The sequence below is a fragment of the Melanotaenia boesemani genome, chromosome 2 (genome assembly GCF_017639745.1).
Source record: "Melanotaenia boesemani isolate fMelBoe1 chromosome 2, fMelBoe1.pri, whole genome shotgun sequence".
In the NCBI taxonomy this organism is placed as follows: domain Eukaryota; kingdom Metazoa; phylum Chordata; class Actinopteri; order Atheriniformes; family Melanotaeniidae; genus Melanotaenia; species Melanotaenia boesemani.
In genome coordinates, this window is record NC_055683.1 from 10,975,916 (window position 1) to 10,998,258 (window position 22,343).

General features: G+C 41.9%; 1 protein-coding gene and 1 long non-coding RNA gene across 2 annotated transcripts; one reads left to right on the forward strand and one right to left on the reverse strand.

Moving 5' to 3' along the window:
• The first annotated feature begins 478 nt into the window (after positions 1 to 478).
• Positions 479 to 12,970, forward strand: LOC121654817 (DELTA-sagatoxin-Srs1a-like). Its single transcript, XM_042009144.1, has 3 exons — positions 479 to 529; positions 4,940 to 5,017; positions 10,344 to 12,970. The coding sequence occupies exons 2-3, from the start codon at positions 4,947 to 4,949 to the stop codon at positions 10,759 to 10,761; spliced, it is 489 nt and encodes a 162-aa protein (XP_041865078.1). The 5' UTR covers positions 479 to 529; positions 4,940 to 4,946; the 3' UTR covers positions 10,762 to 12,970.
• A 5,207-nt stretch (positions 12,971 to 18,177) lies between these two features.
• On the reverse strand, positions 18,178 to 22,143 carry LOC121655319. Its single transcript, XR_006013156.1, has 3 exons — positions 21,923 to 22,143; positions 21,314 to 21,433; positions 18,178 to 18,190 (listed from the first exon to the last, which is right to left on the reverse strand). It is a non-coding gene; the product is annotated as an uncharacterized LOC121655319 (long non-coding RNA).
• Between the last annotated feature and the right edge of the window lie 200 nt (positions 22,144 to 22,343).

Below are 22,343 nucleotides of genomic sequence, written 5' to 3' on the forward strand. Positions count from 1 at the left end.
GTTTCCCTCTTCATCCTCTGAACACACTCACATAGAAGGATGTTTTCCACATTTCCCAGTCAGCTGATCCATCATCCAGAAGAAGAGGCAGGAGAACATGGCTGCCTGAACCGAACCACACATCCACCAGATGTGGCCCCAATCTGCTGATTACATCACTTCCTGCTGGAACTGATCCAGAAGGAAGAAGTGGTGGAGTAGAGCCAATGTGGCTGTACAGGTGTCTGGATCTCTGGATCAAACTGTGAAACCACAGATTTATTCACTAGTAAGTTCCACATGTTTATGATGCAGCTGCAGTTATGAGTCACCAGCTCAGACATTAAATCTGCATCATGTTTCTATAAGACTGTAAACTTTAAAGAGGAGGAGGAAAGGTCTGATGTTCCTCCTCCTACCTGTCCTCCTCCTACCTGTTCTCCTCCTACCTGTCCTCCCTCCATCGCAGGTAGAAATGTGACTCATTCCAGGAAGCAGCTGACCTGTGTATCAGTGGAGATTCTTCTTCTTCTTCTTCTCTGAACAAACTGTAAGTGTGAACTTTCCTCTTTGTTTCTGGAATGTTTGGAGAACGTGTTCACTTCTGATTTCAGCTCCAACTTTGATCTCGGCTGTTTGAAGACAAATCTACATGATGATCAGATTATTATTTGTCATTATTATGACAAAAGTGCCATTTTATCCAACTTTTTATTATTATTATTATTTGAATATGTGTAGTGTAAAATTCTGTCGGTGTGGCCCACAATAACAAATAAAACAGAATAATAATTTAGATCCCCCTTCGGTGGGTCTCATGAGCCACATAGTTTTGCACTCCATTCTGCATACTTGATATGCCCAGATGTGCCCAGACGTGCCCTCCTGCAGTGAAGCAAACTGAGCTGGTATTCGGAGGGAGTAAATAGCTGCTGGTCCGGTGAGTAGGTATTGCAGCAGTATTTGCTTGTACACGGTGTATTCTTGCAACATGATGGAAGAAAAGAAGTGAGCATCCAGTGTGTGTGTGTCTGAATTCGTTGGAAGCAGCTTTGGAAATAGGTGAGCATGCATTACAAGCTGCAAAAGACAAGGAAAGAGAAAAAAACAGGGAAATTTTGTCCCACTTACTGGTCATCAGTCTTTACCTGGCAAGACAGGGCTTTCTTTTGTGGACCTGTTACACAGCCTCTTGTCTCACTCCTCTCCAACAGAAGATTAAAGTTTTGGCCACGTCAGGCAAACCACTAATCCAAAAGGAAATCTTAGAGAGCAAAAACCTTTTTGATTCTCATGGATGAAACCACAGATGCTGCACACACTTAACAGCTTTCTTTTGTTATCAGGTTCATGCATAACATGCTAATCAAGGAGCGTTTTCTTCAGGTGTGTAAAGTGCATGCCACAAGTGGAGATGCTCTTGAAATAGTAGTGATAGCTCCACTGGAAGAAAATGATATGAAGTTGTAAAACATCTGGGATCAAGGGTATCATGGTGTTGCAAATATGAGCGAACACTTGAAATGCAGAAGGCAAGGCAAGAGAAATTTATTTGTATAGCACATTTCATGTACAAGACAATTCAAAGTGCTTTACATACAACATAAAAACATTACAGCAAGGTGCAGGGCAAGAAAATAAATAGAAGTGCATTAGAAAAACAAAGATCAAAAAAGATAAAATTGATTACATAAAAACAGCAGGAAAAAGCTCAGATAAAGAAACAAAGTTAAGATTTCAGCGTAGAAGAACCAAATGTAGATTTTGACTTCTAAATAAAAACTAGTTCCATGCAGCAGAGAACAGGTGGGTCTTTAACCTTGATTTAAATAAACTGAGTGTTTCAGCTGATCTGAAGCATTTTGGGAGTTTGTTCCAGACATGTAGAGCATAGAAGCAGAATGCAGCTTCTCCATGTCTGGTTCTGACTCTGGGAACTGATAAGAAACTGGATCCAGATGACCTGAGGTTTCTGGCAGGTTCTGAAATTTAAATTCAGATCTGAAATTCAAATTCAGATCTGAAATTCAAACTTTTGTGCCACACATCCGGGACCTGACGTGAGGCAAAACTAGTTGATTGCAGATGGAGTAACGCATTTAATTTTAAATAGGTCGTCACCTGTTTTTCTGTCTCAGCAAGCAAGTAAGGTCAACGTAAACGTTGATCGTGACGTTTCATAAAGATACTGGCATGTCCACCGTGGTGTTTGAAGGACGGAGATTTAACGTTTGTGGACCCTGACCACTGCTGGTTGGGACGTTGCGGGACGACAGAATGTTGCTCCATTCTCGTTTCTCCTGGACTGACGGAGCCCAATAAGCCTGTAAGATGCTTTCACAACGATGCACCATCACAGACGTGGTCTGGCGTGTCTGCAGCCTGGCGAGTTTCTGTTGCCATAGCTACCAAGTAGCGTTAAATCAACAATTTACAACAATAAGGCTATTTGACCGGAACTTCTTTTATAGGTGTCCATATGGACACCCTACAGCCAAATAAGAATCGAGTATTCACCCAGACCATTCATGTTTTAATCACACAAAACAACTAAATGATGTCCCAAATACAAAACGGACTTAATCTTCCAAGGTTGCGCCCTCCTCTGGCATATGAAGGTTGCAGAAAGAAGTACAATGAAGGGGCTTGATCTTCAGCCTACATGATGGTTATTGCATTGATTATTTAATATCAAAATGGAACAGATCTGGAAAGTTACTATATATATACACACATACACATATATATGTAGTATATTAGTATTAGTATAGTAGTATATATTTTTATGTGTTAAAAAAAATAATGACACGTTTATTGTTATCAATAAGCGATATTACTAAAATGTTTCCAAACCAATGCAAAAAAAAGCTGGCCCGTTATAGCTTACATGGTGTATGTACGTCACTTGAGGTGCAGATTAATCTGTGCAAACCTACGCATATTTTTCTTGTATTAGGAGTTACCACTAATGTGAAAAGTCTGCAACCAGCCCACAGCAAACCGCTGAGACCATTGAGGAAACGGTAACTACCGCTACAGAAACGGCAAGTGCCACTGCAGGAACGGTAACTGCCGTTGTAGCGAGAATGAATGGCCTGGATCTTAGGGTCTCTCTCTCTCCCCGCCGCCATCCTCCCCTCGCCCTCCCTCTGCTTGTAGCCGTTGAGAACAACTGCACAAAACTGACGTTACTCCATCTGCCATCGACTAGTTTTGCCTCACGTCAGGTCCCCGATGTGTGGCACAAAAGTTTGAATTACAGATCTGAATTTGTATTTCAGATCTGAATTTGTATTTCAGATCTGAATTTGTATTTCAGATCTGAATTTGAATGGAGAGAACTGAAACTGAACTATGAAAATGAATTAGGGAATGAATTTTTTTAAATACAAAAGTTTCAACTTTACCAATATACACATTCAAAAAACAAAGATTCAATATCAAATATGGTAATTTGGATTCAGTTTTTTAAGCAATTATTCAAACAGGCATATTCAGATTCAAATTGAATGATTCAAATTCAAATATAAAGAATTCAGATTTGCTCCCCAGTGGCACAAAGCTTATCCCATACACCCATCAGATCAACCGTTCTGTATCCGTCTGGATGTTCCTGTTTCTCTGCAGCTTCTCCTTGTTGAAGCTGGTTCAGGTCTTCAGTTCTGGACACATAATGACTGACACCACGCGAGCTCTGCTTGGTGGTTCTACTTCCTGTTTCAGGCTGAGATTTCTTGGTAACATCAGCAGCCGGCGTCTGCGTAGAAGCTCTGCGGGTCTGTGGCAGAAGTTCAGCTTAAGTTCAGATGTCAGCCTGTTAGTTTGCAGCTAAGTAGGAAGCCAGCGGGACGTCTGCCTCACGGCTACATCCCAGACTGAAAACATCTGCTTCCTCATCTGCCTGCAACATCCTGTTTCTGTGTAGAAAAGACGCCCACATCCAGACGTCCAAAGGATGTTCGGCGGCTTTCTGGCTGCACAGTCCTCTGCTAGAGACCCGGTGTTTCAGGTTTCCACCACAACCAGGTGGCGGGTTCCTCCAGCGCTTCACAGCAGTGAGATTTACTGGGTTTTACTGGGACAGCAGAGCTGGTTGAACTGGTTTCTGTCACACTGTTCCAGTAAAACTGTAGGTTCACTGTTTTATAATTTAGTTTCATTACTTTATTATTTAGTTGAATTATTTTTTAGTTTACTTTAATTATTCTATAATTTACTTTAATGTTTTACAGTTTAGTTTAATTAATTTATTTGTAAATTCTTTATTTTATTGTCTTTTGGGGGACAAAGTGAGATTTTCCCTGTTCTGGGAAACCTGTTTCTTTACTGCAAACATCTTCTATCTAATTTCACCCAGACCCGTCCCAGAGAGATCAGATCCGGTCTCTCTTGGACCAGATCTTTGGAGCAGGTTTGAGACACCTCCATCTGTTGTAAACTGAGACTGTCCACAGAGGACTAGGGAATCTGGTTTCCATTCAGTACTGGTCCTGCTACCAGTTCTGAAGGAGGAAAAGTTGGTCAAGTCTGTAATCAGGATCACGGGACCACCTCGTTCCAGGTGATCAGATCCATCTGTGGATCCAGGTTTTTCCAGTCACATGAAAGCTGGAGGACACCAAGAGGAAAAGTTTTATAGTAAAATTAGATCAAATGTTTAAATTTTACAGGATTTTTTACCAGTGCTGTTTGAGTCAACTTCAACCGTAACTGTGGGAAAATGTGCTAAATTCCCCTTTTAAAGAAAACCTTTCCCCTGGATGCTGCGAGAAAACTGGCCTGGTTTCTGTGTCCAGGACTGGACCCAACAGGGTTCCGCAGAGCCTGACAGAAAACAGGTTGGTCCAGGTCTGGAGGGTGGAAATTAAAAGGTGCTTCTGAAACAGGAACCAGGATGAAGGTCTTTCTCAAACCAGGTCAGTTTCAGAACTGAAGGACTTTCCTCTGTTTCTCTGCTCAGGTCCGACATGTCCACCTATCGCCAGTGCACCATCAACCTCCACAACAAGACCACCAACTACAGGATGCAAGACCCACTGTGAGTCCTGACACTCTCACGCACACGCTCACGCACGTTGCTCTCTACAACCATCCTCCTTTTTGAACTTGGACCAACCAGATGCCAGTTTTTATTTCTCCAGAGCTGCTCCTTGTTTCTCTTTCATAAAACAAACTGCTGGATCTCTTCACGTTTAGAGGTGCTTCTTCCCCCTCAGCATCACCGACCTTCTGGAGGAGACCAAGGCTTCGTCGGTCCAGGTCTCATCACAAAAACCTCAAAATACATTTGCCTCTTGTTATCACTTAACTTATTTGACTCAAAGACAAAAAGTAGATCCCACTAACCTACCAGCAACTTGCTCAATAGTTCACATTTTACAACTGATTCCAGTTTCATGGTCAAATTCAGAGATTCCATCAGTTTGCTGCATCGTGGTAAAATGTTAGCAACAGAAAACAACCTGCAGGAAGACGAGGTGGAAACGTTCCCCTGGAGAAAAGTGGGTCACACATAGAAATAGTTCAGGAAAAAGAAGATTAATATGGATTTTATTGCATCCTGGTCGGTCCAGGAAATTTGTGGAAAAAGCAAAGGACTAAGTGAAAACTGACAGAGAGACTGGGCGAAAGGCTGAGAGGTGTAACGTGAAAGTTTTCCTGGTTCTGTGTTCAGCTGATCCTCTAAAGGTTTGATTCAAATGTTAAAACAACAACAAAAATAAAAGAAAAAAGTTTAGTTTTACTAAAAAACTACAAATATTGTTTACTGATACTGGACCAATGAAGGTCTGAATCCGGATGAAACAGAAGCTCCAACAGCAGGAGGAACCATTTCACAGTTCAAAGAGTCGGTTCTTTAAAAAGAGCTGAACATCTCTGGTTTGAGCCAGAATGTGACTTCCAAACAGGACCAGAACCAGCAGACCTGGACTCAAGAGGAATCATGGAGGAGAACTGGTACATGGTTGGATGTAAATTTGTGGTTGATAGAGACAGAGGCGGTGATTTTGAGGAAAATCCCAAATAAAAGAGAGAATTTGTTTAACTTCAGCAGAACAAGCACTGATTTCAGTCAGGGTTGGTCCAGTCAGTTCGGTGAGTTACTGCTTGAGTTTCTGTCTTGGTTTCGGGTTATTGTTTACATTGCTGGTGTGGGGCTCTGTCGTTAGCACCTTCTCTCTACAACCAGTTGAGGCCGTGACGCAGGTCACACCCACTGTGTACTGCTCAGGTAAAGCAGATAGAGGCGGTTTCAGCCGGTTGCAATCCAGCAAAGTGAGCTCAGCTGTGTCAGCTGCAGGTACTTTACCACACATGGTGTGCTGAAGCGTCAGCGAGGTGTCGGCCATTGTGTCAGCCCACGTCGGGTTAAGTTCTGCGAGTCTACCTGCGTGAGTCCACCGAGCAAGGGCACGAGCTTAAACCTCCTCACTACTTAATCAATGCACAATGTGCTTCAAACCCATCCCTGTCAGACATGGTCCAGACCAAGACGTGTCACCCATAGACACCACAATCCACAAAACCCATCCTTTCCAATGGCATGCACGTCTGCCACATCTTCTGTTACGTTCAGTCTCTGGAACTGTCAGTTTGCAGTGAACAAAACAGAATTCATCAGTTCATTGATAAATGCCTCTGACATTCAGGTCCTAGCCCTGACTGAATCCTGGATCCGTCCAGAAAACACAGCTACACCAGCTGCCCTTTCTGTCAATGCAGAATTTACCCAAACACCTCGCTCAGCTGGACGAGGAGGTGGAACGGGCTTTCTTATTTTTAAAAAGTGGAACTTTACCTCCGTCCTATGGCTACCCGCTCATCACCTGAGTATCACCAGTAAAGGTCTCTACACCCATCACTTCATTTACCCCCTCCGAGTGACAGTACAGATGAGTTTGTCTCTGAAATGGATATGATTCTCTCTGACATTCCTGATGATGGCACACCACTGATTGTCATGGGAGACATGAACATTCACATTGGCAAACCACAGGCAACTGACTTTCTGAATTTCATCTACTCTTTCAATCTCAAACTGGTACAGACTCCTCCAACACACAAAGCTGGTAATACTCTTGAATTGGTGCTGACCAGTTACTGCTCCACAGCCGACCTGTCCGTCACCCCACTGCATCTCTCAGACCACTTCCTGGTTAAATTCTCTGTCTTCCTTCCTCATGTCACTCAAGTGGCTCCAAAGATGGCGTCCTACTGCAGAAACCTTAGATCCCTCAGACCTACACAGCTGTCTGATGAGGTTTACTTTACCCTCCCTTCCCACTCAGACTTCTCCTTACTGTCTGTTAATGAGGCTACAGAAACATTCTGCTCCTCTCTCGTCTCCTCTCTGGACAAACTCTGTCCTCTGGTGTCAAAACCAGCCAGACAAAATCCTTCCAGTCCATGGCTCACAGAGGTTCTACGGGAGCACAGAGCTGGACTCAGGGCTGCAAAAAGAAAGTGGCGCAAAACTACAAAAAAAAAAAAAAAAAAAAATTATATACACTGCCTCTAGCACTACATGACAGCACCTGGTCCATGTGGACTCCAGCAGTCTGACGACCACTAAATGATGACGTCCATCTTGTTTGAATTCTTCCTTGTGTTGTTCTTCCTCTCAAATGTAAGTCGCTTTGGATAAAAGCGTCTGCTACATGACTGTAGAATAGAATAGAATGGAATAGAATAGAATAAAATAGAATAGAATAGATTTCAACTATGTAGTTGGATGTAAACTGTGTGGTTGGATGTAAACAGATTGGTTGGATGCAAACTGTGTGGTTGGATGTAAACTGTGTGGTTGGATTTGGTTGGATGTAAACAGGATGGTTGGATGTAAACTGTGTGGATGGATGTAAACTGTTTGGTGGGATTTGGTTGGATGTAAACTAGCCGGTTGGATATAAACTGTGTGGTTGGATGTAAACTGTGTGGTTGGATGTAAACTGTGTAGTTGGATGTAAAGTGTGTAGTTGGATGTAAATAGAATGGTTGGATGTAAACTGTGTGGTTGGATTTGGTTGGATGTAAATTGTATGGTTGGATGTAAACTGTGTGATTGGATGTAAATTGTATGGTTGGATGTAAACTATGTGGTTGGATGCAAATTGTATGGTTGGAAGTAAGCTGTGTGGTTGGATGTAAATTGTATGGTTGGCTGTAAAATATGAGGTTGGATGAAAACTGTTTGGTTGGATGTAAATTGAATGATTGGTTGTAAACTATGTGGTTGGATGTAAATTGTATAGTTGGATGTGAACTGTGGGGTTGGATGTAAACTATGTGGTTGGATGTAAACAGAATGATTGCATGTAAAATATGTAGTTGGATGTAAATTGTATGGTTGGATGTAAACAGAATGGTTGGATGTAAACTATGTGGTTGGATGTAAACAGAATGATTGGATGTAAAATATGTAGTTGGATGTAAATTGTATGGTTCGATGTAAACAGAATGGTTGGATGTAAACTATGTGGTTGGATGTAAACAGAATGATTGGATGTAGAATATGAGGTTGGATGAAAACTCTTTGGTTGGATGTAAACTTTGAGGTTGGATATAAACTGTGTGGTTGGGTGTAAACAGAATAGTTGAATGTAAACTGTATGGTCGGATGTAAACTGTGTGATTGGATGTAAACTTTGTGGTTGGATGTAATCTATCTGGCTGGATGTTAACCTTGTCGTTGGATGTAAACTGTATGGTTGGATGTAAACAGAGTGGTTGGATGTAAACTGTGTGGTTGGATGTAAACTGTATTGCTAGATGTAAAATATAAGGTTGGATGTAAACTATGTGGTTGGATTTGGTTGGATGTAAACTTTTTGGTTGGCTGTAAACTGAATGGTTGGATGTAAACTGTATGGTCGTGTGTAAACTTTGTGGTTGGATGTAAACTATGTGGTTGGATGTACACAGAATGGTTGGATGTAAACTGTATGGTTGGATGTAATCTGTGTGGTTGGATGTAAACTGTATGGTCGTGTGTAAACTTTGTGGTTGGATGTAAACTATGTGGTTGGATGTACACAGTATGGTTGGATGTAAACTGTATGGTTGGATGTAAACTGTGGGGTTGGATGTAAACTTTGTGGCTGAACTGTCTTGCTAGATGTAAACGATGAGGTTGGATGTAAATTGGTTGGTTCGATGTAAACTTTATGGTTGGATGTAAACTGTGTGGTTGGATGTAAATTGTATGGTTGGATGTTAACTATGAGGCTGGATGTAATCTCTTTGGTGGGATTTGGTTGGATGTAAACTAGGTGGTTGGATGTAAACTGTGTGGTTGGATGTAAATTGTATGGTTCGATATAAACTTTATGGTTGGATGTAAACTTTGTAGTTGGATGTATACTTTGTGGCTGGATGTAAACTGTGTGGCTGGATGTGAACTATAAGGTTGGATGTAAACTATGTGGTTGGATTTGGTTAGATGTAAACTTTGTGGTTGGATGTAAACTGAATGGTTGGATGTAAACTGTGTGGTTGGATGTAACTGTATGGTCATGTGTAAACTTTGTGGTTGGATGTAAACTATGTGGTTGGATGTATACAGAATGATTGGATGTAAAATGTGTAGTTGGATGTAAATTGTATGGTTCGATGTAAACAGAATGGTTGGATGTGAACTATGTGGTTGGATGTAAACAGAATGATTGGATGTAAAATATGAGGTTGGATGAAAACTGTTTGGTTGGATGTAAACTTTGAGGTTGGATATAAACTGTGTGGTTGGGTGTAAACAGAATAGTTGAATGTAAACGGTATGGTTGGATGAAAACTGTATGATTGGATGTAAACTGTATTGCTAGATGTAAACTATAAGGTTGGATGTAAACTATGTGGTTGGATTTGGTTGGATGTAAACTTTGTGGTTGGATGTAAACTAAATGGTTGGATGTAAAATGTGTGGTTGGATGTAAACTGTATGGTCATGTGTAAACTTTGTGGTTGGATGTAAACTATGTGGTTGAATGTAAATTTTATGGTTGGATGTAAACTTTATGGTTGGATGTAAACTGTGTGGTTGGATGTAAACTATGTGGTTGGATGTAAACAGAATGATTGGATGTAAAATATGTATTTGGATGTAAATTGTATGGTTGGATGTAAACAGAATGGTTGGATGTGAACTATGTGGTTGGATGTAAACAGAATGATTGGATGTAAAATATGGGGTTGGATGAAAACTGTATGGTTGGATGTAAACAGAGTGGTTGGATGTAAATTGTATGGTTGGATGTAAAATTTCTGGCTGGATGTAAACTGTGTTGCTGGATGTAAACTGTGAGGTTGGATGTCAACTGTGTGGCTGGATGTTAACCTTTTGGTTGGATGTATCTGTCTCCCCCAACCAGAGTCTACATTGTCAGTGGAACCTCTTCCGAACCCCTCCCTCCGGCTCTGGACCCGTCTGAATCTGGCAGTGCCCTTTTCATCAAGACTGCCTACACAGCCTGTGGCTCAGTGGCCGTTTTCACCTACGACCTGGTGGAGATTTCCAGTATGCAGTTCCTGGGTTGCGTGGCAGTGATGTTCTCCGTTCCATACGACTTCCACTTCCACTCCAACTGGTACGGGGTAGGGATGTTCAGCAAGGACATCCCATGTGATGCTAATCTGTTCAATCTCATGTATGAGGGGGAGGAGACCACCTTCGTCCGGGGCAGAGCAAGTGGACCCAGTCTGGTCTACAGAGGAAATGATGTGACCATCAGGGCCACCATGTCTGACAGCTACCAGCCAGTCTTGAAGGTGGACGTCTGCGACAACTGAACCTGATCCAGTTTAATCCAGTTTGATCCAGTTTAATCATATAAGCATCTGCAGCTTCTTCTCGGAGGACACGTTGTCTCTGAGGACATGTTGTCTCTGAGGACACACAATCCTTGTGGACATGTTGTCTCTGAGGACATGCCTTTAGGGACATGTCACTAAGGACATTTTGTCTTTAAGGACAAGTCTCTGAGGACACACTGTCTCTGAAGACATGTCTTTGAGGACATGTTGTCTTTAAGGACATGTCTCTGAGGACACACTGTCTCTGAAGACATGTCTCTGAGGACATGCTGTCTCTGAGGACACACAGTCCTTGTGGACATGTTGTCTCTGAGGACATGTCTTTAGGGACATGTTGTCACTAAGGACATTTTGTCTTTAAGGACATGTTGTCTCTGTGGACACACAGTCCTTGTGGACATGTTGTCTCTGAGGACATGTCTTTAGGGACATGTTGTCACTAAGGACATTTTGTCTTTAAGGACAAATCTCTGAGGACACACTGTCTCTGAAGACATGTCTTTGAGGACATGTTGTCTTTAAGGACATGTCTCTGAGGACACACTGTCTCTGAAGACATGTCTCTGAGGACACACTGTCCCTGAGGACATGTTGTCTCTGAGGACACGTTCTCTCTGAGGACATGTCTTTAGGGACATGTTGTCTCTGAGGACATGTTGTCTCTGAGGACACACAGTCCTTGTGGACATGTTGTCTCTGAGGACATGTCTTTAGGGACATGTTGTCACTAAGGACATTTTGTCTTTAAGGACAAATCTCTGAGGACACACTGTCTCTGAAGACATGTCTTTGAGGACATGTTGTCTTTAAGGACATGTCTCTGAGGACACACTGTCTCTGAAGACATGTCTCTGAGGACACACTGTCCCTGAGGACATGTTGTCTCTGAGGACACATTCTCTCTGAGGACATGTCTTTAGGGACATGTTGTCACTGAGGACATGTTGTCTTTAAGGACACGTCTCTGAGGACATGTTTTTAAAGACACATTGTCTCAGAAGACATGTTGTCTTTTAGTACATGTCTCTGAGGACACACTGTCTCTGAAGACATGTCTTTGAGGACATGTTGTCTTTAAGGACATGTCTCTGAGGACACACTGTCTCTGAAGACATGTCTCTGAGGACATGCTGTCTCTGAGGACACACAGTCCTTGTGGACATGTTGTCTCTGAGGACATGTCTTTAGGGACATGTTGTCACTAAGGACATTTTGTCTTTAAGGACATGTCTCTGAGGACACAATGTCTCTGAAGACATGTCTCTGAGGACATGTTGTCTCTGAGGACACACTGTCCCTGAGGACATGTTGTCTCTGAGGACACGTTCTCTCTGAGGACATGTCTTTAGGGACATGTTGTCTCTGAGGACATGTTGTCTCTGTGGACACACAGTCCTTGTGGACATGTTGTCTCTGAGGACATGTCTTTAGGGACATGTTGTCACTAAGGACATTTTGTCTTTAAGGACAAATCTCTGAGGACACACTGTCTCTGAAGACATGTCTTTGAGGACATGTTGTCTTTAAGGACATGTCTCTGAGGACACACTGTCTCTGAAGACATGTCTCTGAGGACACACTGTCCCTGAGGACATGTTGTCTCTGAGGACACATTCTCTCTGAGGACATGTCTTTAGGGACATGTTGTCACTGAGGACATGTTGTCTTTAAGGACACGTCTCTGAGGACATGTTTTTAAAGACACATTGTCTCTGAAGACATGTTGTCTTTTAGGACATGTCTCTGAGGACACACTGTCTCTGAAGACATATCTCTGAGGACATGTTGTCTTTAAGGACATGCCTCTGAGGACATGTTGTCTCTTAGGACATGTCCCTGAGGACACACTGTCTCTGAAGACATATCTCTGAGGACATGTTGTCTTTAAGGACATGTTGTCTTTAAGGACATGTTATCTCTGAGGACATGTTGTCATTAAGGACACATCTCTGAGGACATGTTGTCTTTAAGCACAAGTTGTTCCTGAGAACATGCTGTCTGTAACAACACGTTGTCTCTGAGGACAAGCAATCTCTGAAGACATGTCTCTGGGGACATGTTGTCTTTAAGGACATGTCATTAAGGACACGTTGTCTCTTACGACACATTGTCTCTTAGGATGCGTGCAATGCTGACCTGCTGTAAACATTTTCATGTTCTGAGACAATAAAGAAGCTCTGTCTGATGGTTGTGTGTATGTTTGGTAAACAGCTAGTTTAAAAGATGAGCAGGCAGGCAGGCGGGCGGGCGGACAGACGAACAGACGGACAGACGGATAGACGGATAGACAGATAGATAGATAGATAGATAGATAGATAGATAGATAGATAGATAGATAGATAGATAGATAGATAGATAGATAGATAGATCTTCTTGGTTTATCCCTGTACGTTTCCAGCCCTGATTTCTCTGCCTGTCTGTTGTTGACCCTGTCGCCTGGATTTGGATTCTGCCTCTGCCTGCCCCTGTCTGGTACTCTGCTTGTCTTTGTTTGGATCTCCTGGCTCTCGGACCTCTGGAATTGATTATTGGCGTTAGATAACGGATCACGGACTACTCCCCTCACCCCCACGAGGATTCTCTGACCCACGTTGTCATCCTGGTCGGCAGTCCGACCTGTGGGTTATTATCCAGCTTCTAACCTCTCTTTGCTCAGCAGCTTCTCCCACATCACGCAGCAGATTCCCCCCCTGGATTCCCTCAGCTCAGATCTTGAGATAATCCTCCTTCACCCGCTGGATCTTACGCTGCTGGTACGTCAGCCACACTATTGCGCACTGTCACCTGCCGCTCCCTGCCTTCTAACACCTGTCTCCTATGTCCACAGAAGCCAGACCATAGAAGACCAGAGGGGTATTGCACGAAACCAGAATAAAGAAATCCAGGATAATTAAGCAAGCCCAGCTTGACCTATCCTGGCTTAATTGGTTGCACGTTTGCTGAGCCAGGATGAGAAGGTGCGGCTAGGTTAAGCCAGGTGAAGATAGTTGGGATAAGTGCGTGTGCATGGCACACTGAAGCAGACCTCGCGATCGCTCACAGACTCACCGATGGGGAAATGGATAAAAGTCGCGTGTCCTACGTCACGGCCGCTGAACAACAGCTCCTGACGGAGTTCTCTGACGAAGTTAAGGATATTATAAGGAAAAAAGGCAATACCAATGCCATAAGTAAAGAACGCGAGAGAGCCTGGCAGACAATAGCCGACTGGCTCAATGCGTAAGTGGTCAAAAACTGTACAATTAATAAACAGTGCTCCACTGGAACTGTCATAATTAGGCTACAATTAAAGGAGTTACTTTTCAAATCCACTAACTGTTGTATACTTTAAGAGTGACAAGCAGGTGCATGTTACTCAGGAAATGTAGAGTATGATTAGGTGCAAACAATTATCCACAATGTGTCATTTAATCTATTTTCCTCATGTAACGTTTTTATCTATTTTATCTTTCTGTCCTTCATAAAGGACAAACCTGTCTGGCCATAAAAGGACCTGGCAGCAAGAAAAAATTAAATATAAGAACATTTTGCAGGCTGGTAAGTGACTCCTAAGTAGATAACAGTGCACAAATGAGGTGAATAAATGAGGTGTTTGCTGACATGTTCAATGTCTGTATGATTGTAGCAGTTAAAAAAAGGCCTATAAACTGGCACAGGGGGCGGCCCACCAAGCCAGGATGTCACTCCAGCAGAGGAACTGGCACTCCATTTAAATAAAGGGAGGCCAGTGATGGAGGGGATCCAGGGTGGGACAATAACTGACTCTGTCCCAGCCACAGAAACTGTCCGCTTCATACAAGGTACATCACGTACTGCAATTCTACTGCACATGGAACACAATCAAATATAATATAGTGTCTGACTTTGGATAACCTTGCAGTGTCTGGGAACACAATTACACTTTTGGAGCCACCAGAAGATGATCCGGTTAGTACAGTGTCTCCAAATCACAGGCTTGGTATGTTCTGTGAAATCTTAATCCGAGTCCTCTCGCTACATGTATACGGCAGGGGGAAGGCACATCTGCAGCTGCAGAATGCAAGTCTGCAGATGAGGAGACTGTGTCAGTGGAGTCCAGAAGGCTTGAGGCATGTCAGTTTTATGGGATTGGCTTGCTTATTTATTCCATGAAGGATATGAAGTCAGTGATAACCTTACATGTTACGTCTACAAGAGCACAATGTTCTGTAAAACCTGGTAATTCAGTATAATTTTCTACAATATTTCTAATCCAGTGTAAGAAAGGGTTGCTTCACAATGTAGATTTATTTCAACATGAGTCCTCATCTCCAACATTATTCTTTACATCCTTTCAACAACATCAGAATCTAGATTCTGTTCCAATAAGTGTTCACAGATATTCAAACCTTAAAAAGAATAAATAGAATATTAAATAAGATTAATAAAATAAAAAGTGTTGAAGTTTATGAAGTTTTATTAAACATGGTTTAGAAGCTATTAGAAAATAATTTTGTTTTTCTAAAAAGAAATGATGAAATCTCCATTAAAATATGAATCAATCTGAATTAAACTACAAGGGAAGTTTATTTGTACTAAAACACATTTCACATACGAGACAATTCAAAGTGAACATAAAACATTAAAATCGTTACAAATGCTGCAAGAAAGCAGAAAAGACAGAAACAAACAGCAAAAATCACAATAAAATGATAAATTATGTTAAAATGATTAAAGGCCAGATAAGTTAAAAGTTAGCTGCAGATTTCATGCATAGGTGCAGGAGAAAAGAAAAGTTTTTAACCTGATTTAAAGTGTCTACGTTTGTGTAGTGATGTGATGTATAAATTTAGTGGCGCTGTCACTGTATAACGCTGGGAGGTACAGAGAAGAAGTTCTCCAGAGAAAATGTGTGTTCTGAACAGCACGTTAGCTGTACGTTGTGGAGATTCCTGTTATGGAATAAAGTCATGTAGTACTTCAAAACGTGTCAAGTTACTACATAATTGACGATGAGGTGAAACGGGAAAACGCCGTAGATGCCTCAAGAAGAAAAGTTGGACTTTGAAGGCTGACCATGCGGTTGGGAATTTCTGCCAAAGAAGGAGGGGAAGAAACGAAGTATTTAAAAAAAAAATAGAAAAAACTCGGTACTGCAGGCAGTACCACAGATGGCATCACCGAGGATTCAGAGATGGGCGGAGACGCTGCGAGCCTACGAATACACCACTGTGTACAAAGAGGGAAAACATCACGGAAATGCAGATGCTCTCAGTCGGTTGCCATTACCAGAAACAAGCCAAACAGAAGAACCACAGGAGAGAGTTTCATGCTGGGAGGTCGGATATAACACTGGTAACTGCCGACCAAGTAAAAACATGGACAGACCAAGACTCAGTGCTCTCACAAGTGAGGGAGAAGGTTCAGAAGGTTGGAAACCAGAACCAAAAGAGACGGAGTTTGTTCCTTACACACTAAAAAAACATGAGCTTAGTACACAGGATGGGTGTGTGTTGTGGGGAACCAGGGTGATGGGACGTTTTGGAACAACGTCACCAGTGTCATCTGGAAGTGTCCAGAATGAAAGCGCTGGCCAGAAATTATGTTTGGTGGCCTAAACTGGACAACAGATCGAGGACGTGATCAGGTTATGTACGGTGTGTCAGGAGCACAGGAACACGCCTGCAGCAGCACCTTTGCCTCCCTGGCCTGCAAAACCCTGGAGCCTCTTCACATAGACTATGCAGGTCCCTTCCAAGGAAAAATGTTTTTGTATTTTGTACTGGTTGATGCACATTTAAAATGGATGGATGTTTATCCTGTAACTAAGGCAACGTCAGCCTCCACTGATGAGTGTTTACCTACAAGTTTCAGTAATCACGGGTTACCTGAATTGTTGGTGTCTGATAATGGTCTTTTGTTTTTTAAGCACAAAGTTCAAAGATTTTTTTAAATAAATGGGATCAGACGTGTCACTTCTGCACCTTACCACGCTTCAAGCAACGGGTTAGCAGAGAGGGGGGTGCAGATATTTAAAAAGATGATGTTCTGAAGGTTCTGTAGAAACAAGAGCAGCCAGAGTGTTGTTCAGTTACAGGGTGACTCCTCAGACTACTGCAGGTCTTTCTCCAGCAGAACTGCTTCTGGGGAGGAAACTGAGGTGTACATGGATGTGATGCATCCAGAGCTGAACTCAAGGGTAAAGGAACACCAAGAGAGTCAAATCAAACAACATGACAAAACGGCTAAAAGTTGGTGTTTCAGGGCAGGAGACGCAGTTTGGACTTTAAACTTTAGTTTTGGGCCTAAATGGGTTCCAGGAATCAGGAGTCTGAAACAGGTCCGGTATCATACACAGAGGTACTCGGAGAAGGAAGAGTTGTCAGGAGACATGTGGACCAGATTCGTGTTGGACATCTTTCAGTGGTGGAAACAGAAGCAAGTCACACGGAGACGGTGGAATCAGAGCCGGTTCCAGCAGTGGAGGAAACTGCAGGCGATGTCGAGAAGGTTGTTTTACAGCCAGAGACGGTGGAGAAGGAAGCAGCTGAGGAACCGGTGGTTACTCAAAGAGGGAAAAATGGAGAGACGTCACTCAGACCCAGACAAAGGAGGAAATCAGAAAGGGAAGTTACCACGTTAGTTGGAGGATTTCCAGTTAAAGTAAAAAAAAAAAGTAAAATAAATGTAATAGTGGTACATGTTCTGTTCCTTATGTTGGATGGTGTAGTTTAATTTGTTTTTTAGCTAAGGAGAGGGGATGTAGTGATGTGATGTTGTATAAGTTTGGCCGCTAGTAGCGCTGTCACTGTATAACGCTGGGAGGTACAGAGAAGAAGTTCTCCAGAGAAAATGTGTGTTCTGAACAGCACGTTAGCTGTACGTTGTGGAGATTCCTGTTATGGAATAAAGTCATGTAGTACTTCAAAACGTGTCAAGTTACTACAGTTTGGTGAAAGTTTAATCTCCACTGGCAGTTTGTTCCACTTGTTTGCAGTATAACAGCTAAATGCTGCTTCTCCAGGTTTAGTCTGGACTCTGGTCTGGACTAGTGGACCAGAGTCTACGGATCTCAGAGCTCCGCTAGGTTTATATTCTCTGAATTTATCCCAGATGGATTCTGGGCCTAGACTACAGCGTTCTTTCTCTTTCCCAGGACGAGCTGTTAAAGACCAGCTTCAGCCAGACTGTGTGCTATATCTCTCATCAACCAGCAAGACAAGACTGTGTTGTGTTCAAGGGACAGACTGCATGTGGGACACTCTGCACACAACATGCAAAAACACATGAACAGGAGTTAACAGGTGCATATTAAATGATATGATCCATACCAGTGACATAACCCTGCTGCTGTTTCCAGGTGTGTGAAGCTTTGAACTCCATGTGTTACACACGGGATAAATTCAGCCATGCTCCGCTTTACGAAAGGCTTTATTCATGCTGATCCCTGGAAGGACGAGGAACAGTATAGATCAGCGGTGGATGCTGTCAGCTGTTCTGCCTGACCGGCTACTTCCTCTAAGAAATTCCAGCTCCGGACCGGTCACCCCCATTAGTAGAGCGCTACTGCCACCTACTGGTGGAAAGCAGCGCAGCTATCCTCTCTAAACCAGCTACAGATTAACTGGAACATAAACATATGTAGACGTCCGAGTACAGATCTCACCTGGAACCACAAGGAACAGTATAGACCTGCATCCCAATTCAGGCTCTGAACACGTTTTAGATTCTATAACAGAAAACATTTTACATATAAGATGCAACTTAAACAGCTTCAACTGAACAAGGCCGAAGACAACAGATACAAACGTGGAGTTTTTATTTATTTTATTTTACATAGAAAAATGAAATAATGTGCAGTTTCTTCAAAATATCAAGAGTTCTTGTTGCTTTCTGGTTCTTCACGTTTTCAGCTGAGCTGGTTTAAGATTTCAGATCCACAATAAAAAGATTAAAAAGGTTTAGATCCAGAACATTTACACTTGTGGACATGAAACCTGCCAAGAATGATTAATAGCTGAATAACAGAGTTTACATCACTGACGATCCTTTCAATATAAAATATAAGATGAAAACATTAATGTGGATATTGATTTTTAACTGAGCCCAGACGAAGCTTTCCATGTCGGACCAGAACTGTTTTGTGGGAACACGTTGGAAAATATCTGGAAAATTGTCTCTTTGTTAGCTTTGCAGAACACACAGGCATCATCAATATTTATCTGGAATCTTTGAAGTGTTTCCTGAACAGGAAAAATCTGAAATTAAACCTCAAAAGAAACTTCTTCCAGCTTGTTGTTAATCCAGTAATTATGAAGAAGTTTAGCAGCTTTTTCCCTGTAAAGCAGCCGTGGTAGAGTCCCAGAAGAACTCTGCAGCAGCTGGAAGTGAACCGGACGCTTCATTCCTGATTTATTTGTTGCTCCAACGTTTGTCTGTGAGATCAACATCAGCCATGAAAACGTTGTTAAATTCCGTGTTAATCTCTGGGAATGACGTGTTCTTCAACATGTGACGAGCCTGCAGGAGCTGCGTTTAAGACAACAGCCGACTCTTCAGCTGTTCCAGGTCAATGACTTTTTTAAGGAATTCTGAATGTCAGAAGTCCCGTTTTTATCCAACAACTGACCTACAAACAGAATTCCTTTTCCACACCATGTGGGATAAAACAGATTTATTCTGATAAAGAAGTCCTTGTTGTTCCAGATATAACATCTACGGGGCTGAAGTTATGTTTAGAAACCAATAACCAGATAAAAGAGCTTGTTTGTGGAAGTCAGCCGGATTTAAAGGAATTTTACCAACAGAAAAATGACCTTTAGAATTAAGAAAATTAACCAAGAACTCAGTTTAGATCCTGTTTTTTCAATAACTGGATTAAAATTTAAGTTGTAACGTTCCTGTTTATCTTTACAAATTATAATTCCAAGATGTGTCACTTCCTCATTAACTGGTATTCCAGCGTAATGGGACCAGTTCCAGTTTTCCAGAGGAAACTAAACAGATGTGTCTACATCCATTTGAACCCTGATACATCACTAAATGAATTTATACAACTCACTGCGCTTACTATGTGATGATGATCCCTTAAAAAACTGCCGTATCATCAGCGAGCTGACAGGTTTTAAACTCCTTACCTACAGCAGGAATTCCCAGAAAAGGGGACGTTTTGATATGGGTGCCATTATTTGTGCTACTACCAGAGAAAGAAAAGGAGATCCAGGGCAGCCTTGTCTACGTGGAATAATGAATCTGGTTGATGAGCCAGATTCCAGTTTAACAGAACCAGAACAAACATTATATAAAGTCCCAACTGCATTATGAAAATAATTCCCACATCCAGAGAAGGAAAAGATTTTACAATAAAGTTCTGCTCCGTGGTGTGAAAGGCTTTGTAAGAAGCGATGAGCAGAATGAAGCTTCCATCAGGTAACAGGTGGTTGTAATCTATCATGTCTGATATTAAACGGATGTTGTTGCTAATGAGCCTTTTCTCCATAAAACCAGATGCTCTTCGTCTGTTGTGGAAGTTGTGGGGCTGAAGAGCAGAACTTCTGATAACAGCTGGCCACATGTTTGGAGATTACATCCTGATCACTGGGAACGTTCCCGTTTACCATCACGTTACTTATTGGAGCATATTCAGCGTTCCACTTTTCTAATCCAAGAAAATATTTAATATTTTCTCTCCCTGCTCCATCCGTCTGCGTCTGGTTGTGATAAAGGCGGCTTTGGTTTTGTCCACATACATGTTGTCTAACTGGCTTTTAATAAACTCAGATGTTCTGTCTCCTGCTCATTAAGCTTCCATTAGTTTTCTTTTCATAATTTACTTTTGCTTCAATAATGTTTGATTCATTTTCTCTTTTTGCTTTGCCAATAATTTACCTTTTTTAATAGCCGTCATGTGAATTTCATATTTCATTCATTCCCAATAACAACCATATTTACCAGAGTCACATGTTTGTTTCCAGAATCTACCAATGATGGCGTCAACGTCCCTTTTTACATCCAAATTATTAAGTATTGATCAATTTCCAATATCCTGAAACAATGTTCTGAGTACAACAATCATGAAGAGCAGTTCTACTGAATATTCCCTGATGAGCTGTTAAGATGGAGGCTTCTATCATCACGTCTTTGACCACATCCACAAGATGGTTGGAGATGAGCCAGAAATCTGTTGGTGATTGAAAGGAAAGGCTCCTGTTGCACCAAGTACACCTCCTCTGTTCTTCCTTCCTGTCTCACCACAGACCCACAAGTCCCAGTCACACACATTTATTTTAAGCTTGGAGTCTGTATTTGTGGTTTTTAGAGGCCATCGATCCACATCATCATCATCATCATCATCATCATCAGTACTGAAGTCGCCTCCACACTGAATTTTATCTTGAGAGGATTTTAAATGAAGTTGCTTCGTCTCATCTCAGCAGTTTGGAACAGAGTCTGATTTCTAACTTTATCATTGGAGCATAAATATGAAGCATTAGAAATAGTTTCTGATCTATTTCACACACTAAAATAATGATTCTTCCTGAAGCTTCTTCCTCACTCTGTAGTGTCTGACCTTTAAATGGAGCTTTTAAGATGGCTGCTCCTGCTGATCCATGACTTCCACTGGAGAACCACGTCTCACTGCTCCACTCATTTTTCCACAAAGTCTCATCTGCTGCACGTGCACGGCTTTCTGGAAGAAAATAAAAACCTGCATTTTTACTTCTGCAGAACAAAAATCCAGCTTTCCTCCGGAATAAATCTCTTCAGCCTCTGACATTAACAGAACAAGCAGAAAAAGACAGAAAGAAAACGATCTTACAATTAACTGTAAAAGCTGAAATAAAACCTTTTCTAAAGGCATCAGGAACCTGCCATAATTACACTGAATTTCTGCTATAAAACATTTATTCTCATTTTAAAATGAGGTATGAAGCGTCCCAGTGGAATAAACACTCTTAACTGATGGTCTGTAGAGGTTTTTATTCCATGTAAACATTCTTGAACCAAACCTAAACCAACGTATGAGCTAAACAAGAAATAAACACAAAAATGTGCGTTACATTTCTGCATGGCGTTACTTCTGATACCTCAGTTAGCTTACAGCATCACAATTTAGCCATGTTTACATCCATAAAAATTCACATTTTTTTACATGACTTAATGTAGTCATCGCATTTACCTTGATGCCTGTTTCGACTGGTGCTAAGGCTGGTTCTGTGCTTTTTATTGCGTCTTATGACACATTTTAGCTCCGTGAAATACACTTTAAACCGTTTGAGCTACAACCCTTTCAAAACAAGACATTTCCGGGTTTACAGGAAGTTCCAGAATAAAATCCATGAACGATACAACCCGTCTGTGTCAGCTGACGTCACACTCGGGATAGCCGCAGTCCAGCGCCATGTTGGTTGCAACACTGAAGTTGTGGCAAAATATCTTCAAGTCATGTAGAGAGAGAATTCCACATCTTTGATGGCAACACTGAAACAATAAAATGTGCAATTGTGCTAAAATCTGTGCAAAAAATGTGCAAATTAGTCACCAAGAGGACCAATGAGAGCAGATCCAGAAGTCTTCTTTATCTGCTGCAGGCTGTAGAC